The 17,146-nt window shown below is 37.8% G+C and overlaps 1 protein-coding gene and 4 long non-coding RNA genes across 7 annotated transcripts; 4 read left to right on the top strand and 1 right to left on the bottom strand.

The window, feature by feature from the left end:
* The first annotated feature begins 1,689 nt into the window (after positions 1–1,689).
* LOC148734024 (uncharacterized) lies at positions 1,690–3,206 on the top strand. Its single transcript, XR_015999147.1, has 2 exons — positions 1,690–2,107; positions 2,965–3,206. It is a non-coding gene; the product is annotated as an uncharacterized LOC148734024 (long non-coding RNA).
* A 1,007-nt stretch (positions 3,207–4,213) lies between these two features.
* LOC148734025 (uncharacterized) lies at positions 4,214–6,065 on the bottom strand. The gene is made up of 2 exons (XR_015999148.1): positions 5,776–6,065; positions 4,214–5,583 (listed from the first exon to the last, which is right to left on the bottom strand). It is a non-coding gene; the product is annotated as an uncharacterized LOC148734025 (long non-coding RNA).
* LOC111341547 (uncharacterized) lies at positions 4,715–10,964 on the top strand. 3 transcript variants are annotated; one of them, XR_015999146.1, is made up of 2 exons: positions 4,715–5,387; positions 10,680–10,964. It is a non-coding gene; the product is annotated as an uncharacterized LOC111341547 (long non-coding RNA). The 3 variants fall into 3 exon arrangements; XR_002695865.2 differs by lacking the exon at positions 4,715–5,387 and adding an exon at positions 7,234–7,554; XR_015999145.1 differs by lacking the exon at positions 4,715–5,387 and adding an exon at positions 9,077–10,224.
* A 1,938-nt stretch (positions 10,965–12,902) lies between these two features.
* On the top strand, positions 12,903–14,222 carry LOC148734026 (uncharacterized). The gene is made up of 2 exons (XR_015999403.1): positions 12,903–13,184; positions 13,711–14,222. It is a non-coding gene; the product is annotated as an uncharacterized LOC148734026 (long non-coding RNA).
* Positions 14,223–14,991: 769 nt separating this feature from the next.
* Positions 14,992–15,888, top strand: LOC111341539 (uncharacterized). The gene has a single exon (XM_022948527.1). The coding sequence runs from the start codon at positions 14,992–14,994 to the stop codon at positions 15,886–15,888; it is 897 nt and encodes a 298-aa protein (XP_022804262.1).
* The last annotated feature ends 1,258 nt before the right edge of the window (positions 15,889–17,146 follow it).

Raw genomic sequence — 17,146 nt, forward strand, 5'->3', positions numbered from 1 at the left:
TTCCAAGATAGTTCGTTTTCAGACATTTTTCCCTTTACCAACACTGAAAAGAGGGAGGGAGGGTGTGACTAGGGTTGTCTTCCACTACAAAAGAATTTAAAGTCATAAGTGATATCGTAGGCACTTAATTGACCAAATTGTGCGAGCCCTCTTTCACTACATTTGTATTGTACACTTGGAAAAGCATATCTCTAGTTTCTTTGTCATCTCGATACAGACCTCAAGGTTGATATATGTTGTCACCCTGTTCCACCAACAGATAGAATCGGTCATTCAAACCAAAAACATAATGCAGTAATATGACCACCCGTTTTGTTCAAGATCAAACTCAGGCACTACCTCAACCTGCAATTTCGTGCCATTGAGAAATCGTTTATAGGTTTAGTCTTGATCCAATTTTGTTCTAACAAGCCATTCTGTATATCTTCAGAAAAGTATTAAGACTGTGATATCAAAATCCATTTCCAAATTATTCGCTGAGTTAATAATAATTAAATGCTAAGGAAGTAGAAACGATGGGAAAAAGATTGTCTTATCGGTACTTGTAGGTGCTCGAAACCGGATGAATTTAACAATTGGTAAACGAATAATTTCAGAGTGTGAGAGGCAGTGTGGCCGAGTGGTTAGAGTGTCGGACTCGTAATCCGCCGCTCCCGGGTTCGAGTCCCACCCTGACCACTAGATTCGTTTCACAGTAGCTCCGTGTTCAGATCCTTGGCCACGCTTGTAAAGAGCCAACTGGTTTGCCTCCGGCAGGTTGGGGTTCTTAATGATGTTATGTTCAATTTAGACCATTTGTTTTATTTGTTTGCAAGGACCACAATGGAAACTACTGGTTCACCAGTAATTGTGTAATCCTATAAAAAGGCTATTTTTTTTTTTAGATAACAGTGGTTATAGGGCATTAGACCGAGAAGATTGCGTCTCGTCCAGAAGTAGCTGGCCATGCAAAAAGAAAGAGCCTACTGAAGCGAGATCACTGTGAAATATTTGAAGTGGGCGGAACGCAACCGTGAGAATGTCCGAAAATTAAGAAGGGGAGGGATATTGACAAATCTGCTCTGAAACATTTTCTTCGCATAGTAAAAAGGTTTTTCCCTTGCGTACGTACGCTTGTGAAAAAGTCTCGACTGTCCATCTTTGATTTTAACGTTATATATTTCCAGGAAAGCGTAAAAAAAGGGTTCTTCTTCATTTTGGAGATTCTGTGATCAAGCTGATAAGCTTTATTATAAAAAAACGTAATGTAAAAAAAATCACGTTCTTAAAGTGTAGTTTATATTTCACTGTATTCACATTGTAATTATCTAGTTTTTTTAACTATCATTGTATTTTTTCATCTTAATTCAATTTTTACCTTCATTAAACAGTCTAACCATATTATGATCATTTTTATTATAACTATTATGATCATTATTATCAATACTATTCATTATGATTGATGCAATTATTACATGAGGCTCCATGCAGACAATATTTTTCCTTCGCCATTTTCAGTTGGAAAGTAAATGCAAACCTTATGAAGGACTTGAATTCAATTTAAGAAATATCTCTCCGTCATTTTTTTAACACTCAATATGAATATTGATAATCCTTTTTAAGTTTTGGTGTCAAGGCTACATTGGGACGTAAAGTTAATGATTATGCGCTGTGATGACAATGCCACCCGGATGCAATCTTTTCCTTTTATGCAGTGTCTATGAACTTCCTGTCTTTTAAACTAGCTTTCTTATGTCGAAAAGTATTGTTTTCTTCACTCAAAGGCTCTCGGAAATCCTTTAATGGCATAAATTTGTCAAGAGTTACTTACAAGCTACTCAACCCGAAGAGAAGTTTATTTCTATTATAACAATACCCTTTCTTTCCAATTGTTCCATTTTCACTCATAAATAAGCAGCTTGAATCCATCCACAAAACTAGCACGCTTCTCATAAAAAAGATTTTTTTCAACGATCGTCAAACAGAATATTGGGAGCAATACACGAAATTCGTCATGAAGAAATATCTGGCAATTTTGTTTCTTGTAGCCCTAAATTGCTTCGTAACTAACATGCCAGCAGCTCAGGGATTTTCATACAGCAGGCAAGCATGGAAAAGAGTCTTCGAGGTTTGAATGAACTCTTTCAGTGTCATCTTTTAGCAGTATTCTTGTGTAAGAAAAAATTGGTATTGAGGTAAACAAAGGTCTTGCTGCAGCTATCTACAATCAATATTAAGTCAGATAAATCATTTTTATTCCATAAAAAATGTAAAGAAAATGTTTTCAGATGTTTTTCAAGATAAGAAAATGCAACGTGGCCTTCGAAACAATGGATAAAAAAATCATAAACCTTACCGTCGCACAAAAAGGATCATCCCTTCAATTGGACAACTACCAAAGGCACAGCTCAAGCTATTTTTCATTGCTCATCAAAAAACAGCATAATGTGAAAAATTGTTCTTAAAAATGAATCTGAGAGGCCAAGTATGGGAAACGTCATTGCTCACCGAGTGAAGCTAAGCATCTAAGAACTGTAATATGACGCTGAACTGAAAGCCTGTCTTCTAAACTTTAGACAAAACCTTGGGTTTTCGGCTTTGAATCTTCACTGAGGAATGGAGGGAATGTGTTCACAATAGATTACATTCTCTGCTGAATTTTTTTTTTCACGCTTAAAATTCTGAGGGATAAAGCGTAATTAGCCTGATTTTTTTTGTCAAACCTAATACCATATAACTTCCAGATGTCTAAAAGCATTTGTCTTTTGGTAAAACTGTTTGTTCTTTTTAAAACAGAATTTTTCAATGGTAAACTTAGTGTAAAAATATCAGTTTTTCATAGCACTTTTCCTAAACGTGAGCGACATATTCTCTGTCGCAAAATATCAAATGTGGGTATTGTATCCTTCGGAAAAGACAACCTTGATAAAAGAAGTGTACAGCGCTTATTAAGTTAAGTGGCGTATTGTCTATTATTATTTTCAGGCGATGCATGACACTCGAAGTATTTGTCAAGAGTTGCAAAAGCGTTGCTTACCTGAGATCATAAAAAACCGAAGAAAGCAGACGAGCCCTTGAAGAAAAACAGATGTTTAGTATCCGGCTGGCTATCCACATCATTGTCTAGTGAACTGAAACGCACGGAATTGATAAACCTTTGTTGTTGAGTCGTATATGTTATGTAATGTAACTTTAAGCATTTAGCAATAATATTTCATGTTATCTTAGAGTGTTGGTTTTGATTAGCTGTCTGACTTCAAAAATAAGGTGTCCTTTTGGAAACCTGAAATAGGTGCCTACTGTTTTAAGCCCTTTGGCAAACCTATTTCTGCATTTTCCGGTCTCTTTGTGTCAGTGCGAGCTTGGTACGATATTTGGATGACCAAGTAAAACTACAGATATTGGATGTGATCTTAACAAGCTTTGTCATATTCACCAAATACCCAGACACTTTACTAAACTGACCGAACATAACCAGACTAGGTCCAACCGTAGTATGGGCTGGAGAAGAAGCGCAAAGCAACAGCGCCGGAAAAAGCAAATAATGTAGCCTCGCATTCTAGATGCTGATCTACTAGAACTGATAGAGGGTACGACCACGCACTAAAAAATCAAACTTTCTTCAGAGTCCTTCTCATGTAGAAACGTTTAACCCAAGACCCTCCCCCTATTCTCGATTTTCCGATGAGTGATCATAAATTTTCTTATAAATTTTGAATTTAGAAGAGGCTACTGTAGAAGCTTGAAATTTTGTTAGCAGCTTGCGGCCTCATTCAAATTTCAATATCCTTTTCCAAAATGCTAGTGAAGGACAAGATGTCAAGATCTTATAGAATTTTTCTCTACCTTTGTCAGCTAATAAACAGCTGCATGCGATGTGGTGCTGCTAATACTGTTGAGCCTCCACTCTCCTTTAACTAGAAAAAAAAGGAACAAAACTCAACCTTTCCTAAACCTAAAACTCCAAAATGGTCCACTGAAATTAAGATGATCTTCTCGAATGAAGAAATTTCCAATTCAGTATCTTAAGTACTGTCGGATTGCATTTGATTCGTTCTAGGTCACTCTGTGATTGAACTAATGAATAGAGAATCGGTAAAGAAAAGCGCAAAAAATTAACGATTCTACATTTTCCACAGCAACTGGACAGCGCCCATCACTGAACCTTAAGATGATATATTTGTGATCACATCACTTCCCTTTCCCGATAGGCCAAAGCTGCGATAGTCTGAAATGGACGGAAACGACTTTTAATTTCTTCCAGGGGCACTTCAAAATAGCAAGGAAAGCTAAAACAAGAAAAGGATATAGAAGGGAAACATTGAAAATATACTTTCATTGTTTGATACTTTTCACCATCAATTAATTTGCAGTAAACTTCCTTGTTTTGGAATAAATGACCAAACACAGATATAATCACACTTTGTTTGAGTCATTTCTCTTCTAGAAAGCGTTTCTCCATGGCGCCAAGTACGAATAACTGAAAAGCAATTTTAAAATGACAATTTTTTTATATCGAGATATACTGCGGAAGGCGACAACTATTCCCTTCATCAATCGATAATATGAATTAATTATTAATATTAATGCTTTAGTGCAACAATTCTTCAAGCTTGATTAGCCTGTATGAATGCTTTAATAGGTTTACCTCTTAAAACAGTTAAAACTATACTAGGAGTTTTTACAGTATATAACTTATAACTATATTTAAAAGTATTAAAATAGTGATGAAAATAACATAAATAATAACATTGATCATAAAACAATAATATTTCTAGAATAAATAATTAAAATTAATATACACCGTATAAATAAAAGCTCTACTGTCTTTAAATATATAAGGACACATTGGCCTTGAAATTATCTAGAGAGTTAGGGATTTGAGGTAAGTTCATATTGTTCCAAGTTCTGATAGTTCTGGGGTAGAAGGAATATTTGTATGTGTCATTCAGGGTGCAAAGCTGTTGGAATGGTACACAATTTGGGTACCTTGATGGTCTGGTAACTTGCATTATCTCGGATGGTAGCGAGATCCCAACAAGGCCCCTATAGATTTTGTAGAACATGCAGGTTTGATTTATCAGTCTTCGACGTTCCAAAGAATCCCATCCTAGTGATTTAATCATCTGAGACACACTACTGTGACGAGAGTAATCATTATTGACAAACCTTGCGGCACGTCGTTGGACCATCTCTATCTTATTGACATTGCATTGTTTATATGGATTCCACGCACTACTCGCATATTCTAATTTAGGACGAACAAGCGAGCAACATGCAGTATTCTTTACCTGGGAAGAACAACCGGAAGGGATTCGTTTAAGAAGGCCAAGGGTGGAGTTTGCCTTGTTGCAGATATTATCGCAGTGTTGATTCCAAGACAAGTTATCAGTGATTGTTACTCCTGGGTAAGTTGTGGAGGGGACTTGTGATATGATTTTATTGTTCATAGAGTAAGTGAAGTTAACAGGTATTTTCTTTCGAGTAATTCCGAGGTGGTAACATTTGGACACATTGAAACAGAGCTGCCAGGTCCTCGAGCATTGATACAGAAGATCAAGGTCTTGTTGTAGAGTAAGACAGTCCTGGTGTAAGGCTACCTCTCTGTAAAGAACACAATCGTATGCAAATAGCCGGAGCTTAGATTGGATTGAGTTTGATATGTCATTTATGTCGAACCGCAGGAAAATCACTTAGTTTGTAGGCTTCCTACGTTTTAGATTTTTTGTGAGAACTATAACATTTTGGTGCAATTTTTTCAATTGATGGGAACTCATTTTGATAATCATTTTTCACCTTTTCTGCTGATGATCTTGTATAACTTTTCCGATGATTTGTAGAAAAAACTTTTCTGTGCTGCAGGTTTCGAATTACTTTCGATCTCCAGATTTCTTGCGACATCTCCCGTATATTCTAGCTCTTGCAAGTCCTCAGGCATGTTGATATCAAGATTCTAGTTAAGCACACTCTGAACAAAAAAAGCAGTACAGAAACAATACAAAAAAAAAAGAGCAAAATAGCTTATTTTGGCGATAAAGAACTGGCAAACTTATGTGTGTGTGGGCAACGTTATCTAAACACAATAATGGCCGGCAGCAGAAATGACAGGGTTTTTCTTAATCCTTGCCTAGTTTATGCTCAAATTTGGCCAATTAGTTTGATTGCACCAAAAATAGATTTGCTGCGATTGAAAGTGCGGAAATCTTTATCAGAATGGAACAACGAAATATCTTTGTCGTTTTCTAAGCCAAGTCGCCTTATCTATTTCACTATTTGAGCAAGCGGAAGGGGTTATTTATGTACATTTATTAAAAAAATTAATTCAGACTAAATAGATGGTGGAAGAAGACATGGGTAATTTCCTTATCCATTTATCAGCTCTTTACTTTTAAAAAGAAAATAGCCAGCATATGTAGGATCGGAGATTATCTATATCGATTGAATGTGAGGAGACCCACGCACTACTTCGGAAGATCATCCATTACGAGAAATGAGTTCGTATCAGTCATTAACCGATGGCGAGCTATTTACAAGTTTTCCGAATGCTCTACTAACAATCCGAGTAATTTCGGAACTAAACCAGTACATCAATATGAAGAACCGTGTACCGTTTTATAAATAACTTTTACTTTAAAATCAGGCTTCCTTGTGTTCACTGGAGAGGTTTTAGAAATTTGTAGAGGGCACGGAGTATCAAAGTTTTTCATAGAATCGGCTTTGAAGTCTGGAACGCTTTGAACGCAAGCTTATGGAGCAACTGCAATGAATTTTGATTGACTTTCATGTCACTAAAAGGTTTATTTCGATCTCAAAAAGGTATCATTGTATCCACCTGAAGATTTAAACTTTTATCGTAAGAAAAGAAGTGACCTCATACAAGAACACAGAGCTTGTAGATATAGTTCTTTACTTCAACATTTTGTAGAAAATTGCATTCAGTTCTGAAATGACTGAAAGGAAACGCACTTTTATTATTTGGAAACCTATAAACACAGATTTAAGTGATGTACGATCAGTTTACTTCCTATCCCTAATACATTTTAAGATGCTTATTCCTTATGACATCAGGAACATTATCGATTAAAAGGTAAAAAGCCTTTCGGAAGAAGAGTTCTGCTCACATGTCAAAGATAGATTGGACGTTCTGTCTATTTCACCGGTTCATAGACCCGATTGAGGAAATTGGCTCCATTTTACATCCGAGGAGTATTAAATACCAGCAGATAAGAAGGCCTACGCAAATATTCGCAAGGCGTCGTGTGGCCGGAACACATTTACTGTCAGTGTATCATAGTTCTTTTATTTGTAAAACCTCCCTTATTTACTCAAGCAGACGACGAGAACTATTTAACTACCTGCTAGTGAGGGTTATTTTTTAATGAATCAGGAGCTCTGTTGGATGCAAAGACAAACATCTCGCTTTAATAGCAACGCGTCTTAACTAGAAGAATGAAGAGGGGAACTAATTTTTGTATTGTTCTGATAACACTTTTTTTAACGACACTTGTGGTCCTTCGGCCCTGCCAGGGAATAGCGGCCGGTGGAAATAACTGGAGCAGAAGATCAAAACCTGAGGTGTGTGTTGAAAAATCGTCTTTATTACTCAATAACAGTATTTAAATGTACTCTCTCAAACGACTAACCTTGATGCAGAATAAAGTAAACGCTTAAGAGCGACGGTCGATCAAAGTGATTCGAAAACTGCGAGGGTACGTATACAAAGATTTTTGAGCGAAAACTCTTTCTAAAAAAATAAGAAAGTTTGATGGGTAACGTGCCTATTCATGATTTTGCAACTGAAATTATCGCTGTTATCCCAACGAATAATCGTTTAGTTTTGTACATTCGATTTCTAACAAGAACATCAGTGATTTTCGCATCTTTTGAACACAACTCCTTTGCAGCCTTGTGGGCGGCAACATGCCAAAGTCTCAAGACAAAACTCTTTGATAAATATCTGTGCACGGAAAAGCTCATGGTTTGAGAAAAAAAATTAGTCTTACTTGCCTTAGACAGAGAAAAAAAAACGGTCATCTACAACCTGGTCGTTTAATTGAAGGGAATAGTTACTTAAAATACCTATCTATAAAAGAGCATTGACCGTAAAAGAACTGCTGGTCTTTGGAATGATTAGGAATTCTATTAAGACCTTCGACCCAAGTTTCTCAACGTGTTTTAAAAAAAGGCTTTTAGGATATTTTTTAAATGCTGCATAAAGTTATTTTATGTTATTGTGCTCATTTAATTATGTTTCGATTACTTCTGAAAATCCCCATCATGATAGATGAAGTGAGAATAAAATATGCATGTTTATATGTAGCTAGAGGCTTTCGACCTTATTGGGAAACGCAGATTCGGCTTATCGATCGATAGATCCACGGTGGTCGACGCCCCAGTGGAGGTCATTGTGTTGTGTTGAACAGTTCATCTTCCCTCCCTTGAAATATGTATAGGTGCCACGTGATGCTTTGGATCAATCTTACAATGGAGTAATATCCCATGATACAACAGGAGTGAGCATACCCCTGACCACTGCTCTAAACTTAACAAGTGCTAGAATTGAAATCTACTTTTACCTTTTCCATCCATAGCAAACCTTGTCCCATCTGGTGATTTTAAAATTTCTTTGTTTTTATTTTGTTTATTGGCCTTTCTGTGTTTTTAATACCTTATCAAATTGATACTTTAGCACAAAATATCACAGCGCGCTCAAGAATGTCTGCACATGGTCAAGCGCAGTACAAGTGTTCTATCATTGTATCATCATCAGATAATAATAGTAATAATAATAATAATAATAAAAATTATAGTTGATTTATATAGCGCTATTTTCTGTTGCTCAAAAGCGCTTTACAATGCGGACTATTACCTTTTACCTGAATGCTGACCTCTCTTAACAAGATGTTTAGTCCTTTACGTTTGAAATCATAGGCCAACAAAATTCTTAACTTAAGTCCATACTATCCTGTAGGTCTCCCTTAATCATAACGTCTCAAAGATGAAATAATTCCTCATTAATTCAAGGAGAGCGAGAACACAAAATGATTAATCATCTGCTTTGTAGCTGTGATAAAGATATTCTCATTACTTTGATATGAACAGAAAAAACATAGTTAGGATGTCTAAACAAATACACCATGGCTCTGCACTTTTGGGTGACGTATTCACAAAATCTTTCGCTGGGTTAGATCAAGAAAATATATAAATTGCCGCTCCAAGTTGGTTCAATTTAGGATATTTGTAATAACACTCTTGTAAATATAAAAAAGAAGCCTAGTATTTCATGCTCATCATATAATTTCAGACTAATATACATCTATTCAGTAAAAAGTCACTCATCGGTTACTGCAGTACGTACGCCTAGCAAGACATGTCGATTCATTTTACACTTTGTCGGTTCATATCAAATGAGAATTTAGGAAATTGAAAATTATTACTTTAGATTCTACCGATTGTTTAAATCAACAACATCCTATACCCACGTTTGCATTAAACACTCGGAAGACGGGTAAATCCTTTTATTTCCGCGCCTATGTTACCAGAAGCTTAAAGAACAAAACGACCTTAGAAAAGAACAAATACTGTCTTATTCATGTGTCAAATGGATTAAGTTTGAAATTTTCTGCTGAAATGAACTTTCAAAAATTCATTTGACAATCAAAAGCGGTTTATTAGATGTCAGGGCACGAAAGTCCCTATATCACTTATTCTTCGACTATATCAGCTTTTATCTCACACTCGGCAGCATTCGAACGTAGAAAAATAAGGAAATTTTCCACCTGAATAGAGTCAATTTTACATAAAGGATTCTACTGCTTGTAACGTTGCATTTCTGTCAGCATTTATGCAAAGAAATAAGTGTGAAATAAGGCTCAAAAGATCAAGCCTTTACTTGAACATAAAAAATTACTATTCCGACTAATTTCCTACTGGTTGAGAGAAGTTATCCAGACTTGCTGTTTATTTCCGAGCGAATATTGTTTATGGGGCTTAACCAATTCCTTCTAAGAGGTGAAGTTACCCATATAATTGATTCTCAAACGCCATAAATATGAATAATGACCGACTTGAAAATGATCTTCAAAAGTAACCCCGATCGCAAACTGTTCCTCAAAACAGAAAACCATGCAGAGAGTTTTGGTGACTCTTCTTGTCGTTTCGTTAGTCGCTGTAGCTAATCTGGTATCAACAGCGAACGGAATTGCCGCTGGTGGCTCAACGTGGAAATCAAAAAGGGCTTTGGAGGTTATATCAATGGAACTTCCTTTTAATGATTTTAATTTACACAACTATAGCTGACGATTCCTATTTTTAAACGTACTTGTTGTTCACTGTTGTTACATTGTTATTACAGTAACTAAACGATGATTAAAAAGCACTGAAAACTATATATACCTAAGCAGCCATTTCATCGGTTTTTAGTCAAGAACATATCCCATGTTTGATTTTGATTGAGCAAAAAAGTTAAACAACTTTTCAGAAGTCAATTATTATGATGATCAATTCCACGTATAATTTCAATGTCACCTGTCGATTTAGAATATTGTTTGAGACAATTTGATCGTGGCGATATTAAAACTCAGCATTCATTGCACCATTTTGGCAGAAACAAACTTGAAACTTCTGTGTTATCTCTCTACCTTGCTCTTAAATCCCGAGAATATTTTCTATTAATCACTGCTTTAAATATTTTTTCTCAGGCTAAGCGAGCATTGGAAAGTATGTGCAGAGTAGCGAGAGAGCATTGCAAGCGAGAGATTCTTTCTGACGACTTCGACCTGCCCCGCCTCCGCGCAGGTCAATAATCTTCAAAGCTACAGTCATTCAAGAAGAAGAGAAAGATTCTCTAAGATAGAAAAAGAAGACCTCTTTCGTTATGGGAAGCAAAGTAACCCAAACTTGAATATAGAGATATATTCTTAACAGCATTAACTTGTATTTAACCGACCCAATTAACTATGAAATAAACTGCAATGTTTGATTCAGTCATGATGTACACGGTATTTCAAGGATCGATATCACCCTTCTGAAACCTTAAAAATGTACCTCGGGCGCTTGAAAAGAATGGAGTTAAGTTATCGATTACTGTAATTTGCTACAAGTCTGTTTCACATTCACAAGAAAAATGTGCGCGCACGAACTGTTTTCCTTGACATAGAAACGATAGCCTCCATTTGGCGCTAAAATATGCACGGATATTTGTCCGCGGACATTACCTGTGCCGAGATACGAAGAGTTTTTCGAGAGCGAAGCTGGAGCAGAACTTTAAACTATGAGAAACAGATAACGTTCAAGGACAAATACCCGAGCATAATTTTGCACCAAACAGAGGTTATTGTTTTTATTATCCTTCAAATATTTTTGCAACGCGTGGGTGTTTCCGAACAATCTACTGTGTGCTGCGTATTGGATGTTTACTTTTCTGTGTTCTCTGGTGCGACTTCATGAACAAACAAACTTCTTCTATAACAATAGTTAAACGCTCTTTCATCTTAAATTAAATTTCAAATGAACACTTTTATCGTAGTAGACGCAGCGTTTGAAAATTGGGGATTATCACTAGGGATGTATCCTCAGACATTCTCCAGCTTTAGCTAGGGCATATTCGATCAAATGATGCGTTTCTACCCAGTGCGCATGAGGAAAAAATATTAAATAGATTATGAGAAACATAAGCGTTCTCCGTATGCTGAAACATGCCAGCCATACCATTGTAAAAAATTGAAAATCGGCTTTTTAATTGAATGCGCAAGGAAGTCAGTACATTACTTGATAGACCCTTCGGTGTGGCTTATTCGAATGTGTAGAGGGCAAAAGACATTCAGAGACACGCATGTAAATCATTCATGTTGTTGTTGGAGAGTAAAACCCAAAAGAGCACTAAAAGGGAATGGAAACAAAAATTTAGGTTCGAAAGATATATACAATACCATTAAATTGGTCATTGGTCTTTTTTTTTAACTAAAACTGACTAGATCTTCAGCAAGGAAAACAAAAATCGTTCCCAGGGATTTCCCTAAAAATGCCACCTAAACCTGGGTAGAATTTGGGAAGTAATGGTCTCTTGGGTAATTTCTGCTCTCATCATTACTTCGCTCACCATATTGACCTCTCATGTAAGGAAATAATTTTCTTGAAGAAAAGAGGAAGGGGGAGAGATAGACGGATTTAATCAAAAGCGTTGAAATAAATGAAATAAAAGAAATCTTTTGTCGAGGAATTAAGAAAAATATCTGATCTGTAAACCAGAATACTTCTATAGCCTGTTGTTGGCAGGGGTCAAACATGAGAAGAAAAAAGAAACTGAATTCCACGGGCCCTCTTATGCAGGTTAAATTGATTAAAATGCTTCAGTTTTTACCCCCTCAATAATAATCTTAACTGACCACGCGGAGGCAGAAACTGACAATATGCAAGGATTGGTTATCTCCTGAAATTAGTGTTTCAAATCAAAGCCTTCGCAACAGCTGCGAGACCTGCGTGCATAATGAACCCCAGAAACTCTACGTCTACGGAATATTACACAACAATTGGCTTTATCTGCATGACTATAAGTCCTTGTAATATTGCCAAAGCATATGAATTAACCAGAAGAAATAACGCAGTAAAGATGAAAAGTCAATCGTGTAACATCAACTTCATTTGATAGAAAAACAACTGTGTAAATTGAAACGTGATAAATTTATTATCATTATTTCTTGATGAGAGTTAAGAGTAAAATGTGATGGAAATGGGTTAGTAATAAACTAAACTCGTCGATTAGAGTAGTTAATTCCAAGCTTTGAATAGCATTTGCCGTTAATTTTTTGGTTCACTGTAATCTCAGACCGCCTTTAATTGAAGATTTGTGGAAATGCTAAAAATTGATAAATCTCTCATCAAAATAAGCCGAGCTGATGAGACCTTAAAGCTTACAAAAAGCGTCAAATCACAGGTTTTTGCAGCTGTGTGGGTCCATACTCAGGCAGAAAATTCTGCGGTAGATCTCTGTAGACTTAGCGTTTCCAAATATATTATTTTGAGATACTGTTGTGATTTTTGAATCGCGAGCTCAAAAGGCAACCTCAACAATGAATTTATCTAATTGTAGTGCGCCTTCTGCAATCCGCCTGTTGATAATGGTGGCTTTAATATTACATCAAACTGATGGGTTCACTGCTGGTATTGGTGCCAATGTTCCAGGTCGAAAACGTAGTGAAGTGGAGGTGAGACTGAGCGAACTTCGATGTTATGAACCTTCGTTTAACTAATGCATGCTACATAATTATCTGAACTACCATTTAAACAGTTCTAAGATTGCTCCGCGTAATTTGATAAATGGAGTTACATCGAAAGTACATGGCTTGAACTGAGCTTGAAAAAATTTTTCCTTGAATTCAGATTCTAATTGGTTTTTTTTAGTTGGCAGTGCACTGTAAATTACGGTAACAAAATCCGCTTCCTTTCTAGGGACAATCGATTTAGAATTATTCAAATCTCTAAGTCTCACTGATATACCCTCGGTTAAGAGTATTCTTGCCATGCAGCGAAGAAAATATGTGCATACTTTATTTAGGTAAGTTAACTCGGATATTTTTATTTGTCTTTTCGTCAGTGTTTAGAAAGAAAAACTGACTCTCTCAAATTGTATAAATCAGCCGCTATAGCTAGATTCTCCAAGTACTTAACACTATGTGCAAAACGTAGATACCTTCTATCGCTATTTCATTTTCTTTTTACTGCTTTAATTAGCTCCAGAGAAGATATCAGTCTGACGAGTTGATGACGATGGAAAGAATGATGAATACAAGACGAGATCAAAAGCAATCAGAATTAAGCTGAGTTAGCAGAATATTTCTCCGAACATTTCTTCACCTGAAAGTGTCCAGCAAACGAAAAGCGGAAATAAGTTCCCAGATGGATTCAGTATTTGTTTTACTTCGCTTGCTAATTATGAATAGAAACTTGAAGCTATTTATTTTAATTTTCTTTCTTTAATCCCTTGACAAAAACCAATACAACTTCCTTATCGATTTGATTTTGAGATGTATACCATGCTACTTATCCAGATCTTAATTTCGAAGACGAAGTAGATTTAACATGAAAACTCAAAGGTACCTCTCTACTTGTCCATTTAATCATGTCTAAAGGCCTTCACTACAATTTCTTTGGAGAATTGCTTCAGTAAAAGGTTTCTTTACTTTTCTTTGAAAAGTTGTTGATAAGTTGTCATTAAGCATTAAACATTCTAGTTCTGATATCAAGATTCGAACCTGTCTTTATTCTCTTGCGGCGACCTAGTTCCCGGGGTCCTCTCTCTTCCTCCCTCACGAGTAAAAGAAACAAGACCTGGGAGCGACTGTGACTGTAACTGCACATATCCTCTCAATGCTACGATCAAATCAACTGAAACTCGACCTACCGATCTCCTTGTGTTTCTCGTCGCTTGTTTCATCCCTCTAAAGAGCAGCAGCACGGTAAAAACAGGCTGAACACACTTAAATACAATTATTAAGACTGTACTGAGTTGTTTCCAAGCGATTTGTAGCTAATGATGCGGTATTTTGAGACCATTGCGCGATGTCAATTTCATAAAAAATAAACCATGCGCAAGGTGAGAGGTGAGCGGTATTACATATTTGATGGCTAATAACACAAAAACCGTCGTGCGATTCCTTCGTTATCAACATTACTTAATTAAATCCATTTTAGATAAAATGAAGGTGAAAAAGCGATGATCCACCAAAACGATGATGATGATTGTCGTAGTATCGCCTCGGTTTCCGGTCCGCGGTCGCATATTAGTTTCCAGGCCCCCTGGTATATATAAGCGGTATTCATAACACAATTTGTTACTTCTTTCTACGTCGACTAGTGTACGTGATTAAAGTGTGTGTTTGTTCTCCGACTACGCCTCCTAGGTTCTTCGCGAACTACAACATGGTGTCAGGAGTGGTTGTCAATCTGTAAACTGCTCGCCGCTACCGTATCTTCAGCGAACCAGGCCGATAGTTTATCCTACTTTTTACCAAGATGGCAGAATTCGCAGGTTTACCGATCCCAACAATGGATTGGCCTTCACCGGATGCTCCGCAAGCGTTCAAAAGGTTTAAAGCGCGATGCGAACTTTACTTCTCTGGCCCACTGAAAGAAAAGTCGGGGGAAGAACAAATAAGCTACCTTCTCATCTGGTCGTGCGACGATGGCATCGAATTAGTTTCCACTTGGGCCTTATCGAACCAGGAGAAGAAGAAACTTGACACCTACTGGACTCGCTTTGAAAGCTATTTGTCCCCAAAGAGCAACTTTCGGCTATCAAGATACAAACTCAGGACCCCGAAGCAAGAACCTGGTGAGTCAGTGGATTCATTTGTCAAGAAAATTCGAATTCTGGTCGAAGAATGTCGATTTACGAGTCCTGACGAGCACATCATCGATGCTCTCATCTTTGGATCTAACTCCAAGCGTACGCAAACCAAGCTCCTGGACAAGGACGCCACTCTCACGCTTGATATCGCCCAAACCGAAGAGGTAACAAGTAATCAGATTAAAGAAATTTCACCTGGTACTTCAACTCACGTTGACGCGCTAAATTGCGGTCCTCCCATCAGGCCTCGCGGCCCCATTATTCGCTTGTGTAGATGTTGCGGCACCGAACACGACATTTCTGAGCAATCTTTTTGTCCTGCCTATGGTTCAAAATGTGGTGCTTGCGGAAAAGAGAACCACTGGAGGAAAGTCTGTCGTTCATCAAAGCCTGACAAAAAGGGGAAGGCGAAGCATGTTCGTCCAAAACCTCCTAAACCTCCAAAAGGGAAATCTGATAGAAAGAAGCATTTCCATTGCGTTGAGGCCCGTGATAAAAGGGAAGACAGCCCCCAAACATCAGTTCCGGATCAGCTATACTTCCATACCTTGTCAGTTAATTAGGTCGCCAAGAATGACACTCAAGCCCTCCTAAAGGTGGAAGTGGTCTCGGATCACTGTAAGAAACCGCTCTTGTGTAAGGTTGACACTGGCGCTGAGGGAAACGTTATCTTTCTGGGTACGTACAAATCACTCTTCCCAAATGCATCCTGTGACCCCGGTGGCATTCCTACTATCCTCACACCATCTAGCACCATCATCACTGCGTTTGGTGGACATATTGTTGGTCATCATGGCACTTGTGTACTCAAACTGGATTACGGTGTCCTGTGAATCTTGCCTATTCCGTGTTATTGATGCTGATGGTCCAACCATACCAGGCCTTCCAACATGTACAGATTTGAACCTAGTAACTATGAATTTCAGTATCACGAGCCATGAAGGGACTCCCAGGCCAAGCACCACACCTCGACCTATCTGCAACCCAGATCCAGCTGCCGAAGAGCAGGTGCTCAAACAGTTTAAGGATTGCTTTGAAGGTGTTGGTTTCTTTCAGGGCGAATATCGCATTACAGTTGATCCTGCCGTTCCCCCAGTTGTGCACCCTCCACGAAGAGTACCAGAGGCCCTCAGAGAGCCCTTGAGGAAGGAACTTGATTCATTGGTTGAGCAAGGAATCTTAGCAAAAGTTACTGAGCCTACCAAGTGGGTCAACTCCCATGTATGCGTCGCTAAGAGTACTGGTGCACTGCGGCTTTGCCTGGACCCTAAGGTCCTGAACCGTGCCATCAAGAGGCCACACTACTTTACCTAAACTTAATGGTGATAAAACCTAAACTTAATGGTGATAAATGCTTCTCGATCCTTGATGCACGCAGCGGTTACTGGAATATCAAGCTTACCCAGGAGAGCTCGCTGTTGACAACCTTCAACTCGCCGTTTGGAAGATACAGATATTTACGTCTGCCTTTTTGCCTGGTTTGTGCCCAGGAAATATTTCAAAGGAAAGTGGACGAAACCATTGGTGACCTACCGTGCGTCGCTGGAATTGCAGATGACATTGTTGTCTACGGCTACAACACTGATTTTAGCGATCATGACGAAAATCTTCGTGCTGTTCTTCAGCGTGCTGATGAGACTGGTCTTCGCTTCAACCTGGACAAGTGTAAATTCAGGTGCACTCAAATTCCTTTCTCTTGGTCATATCATAGGTGCTGAAGGCCTCCAGCCTGATCCACGAAAGATTGATTCCATACTGTCTATGGACCCGTCGACCAGCCTTGCAGATCTACAAACGTTCCTTGGGATGGTCCAGTTCCTT

Source organism: Stylophora pistillata, chromosome 3, assembly GCF_964205215.1.
Source record: "Stylophora pistillata chromosome 3, jaStyPist1.2, whole genome shotgun sequence".
NCBI classification, from domain to species: Eukaryota; Metazoa; Cnidaria; class Anthozoa; order Scleractinia; family Pocilloporidae; genus Stylophora; species Stylophora pistillata.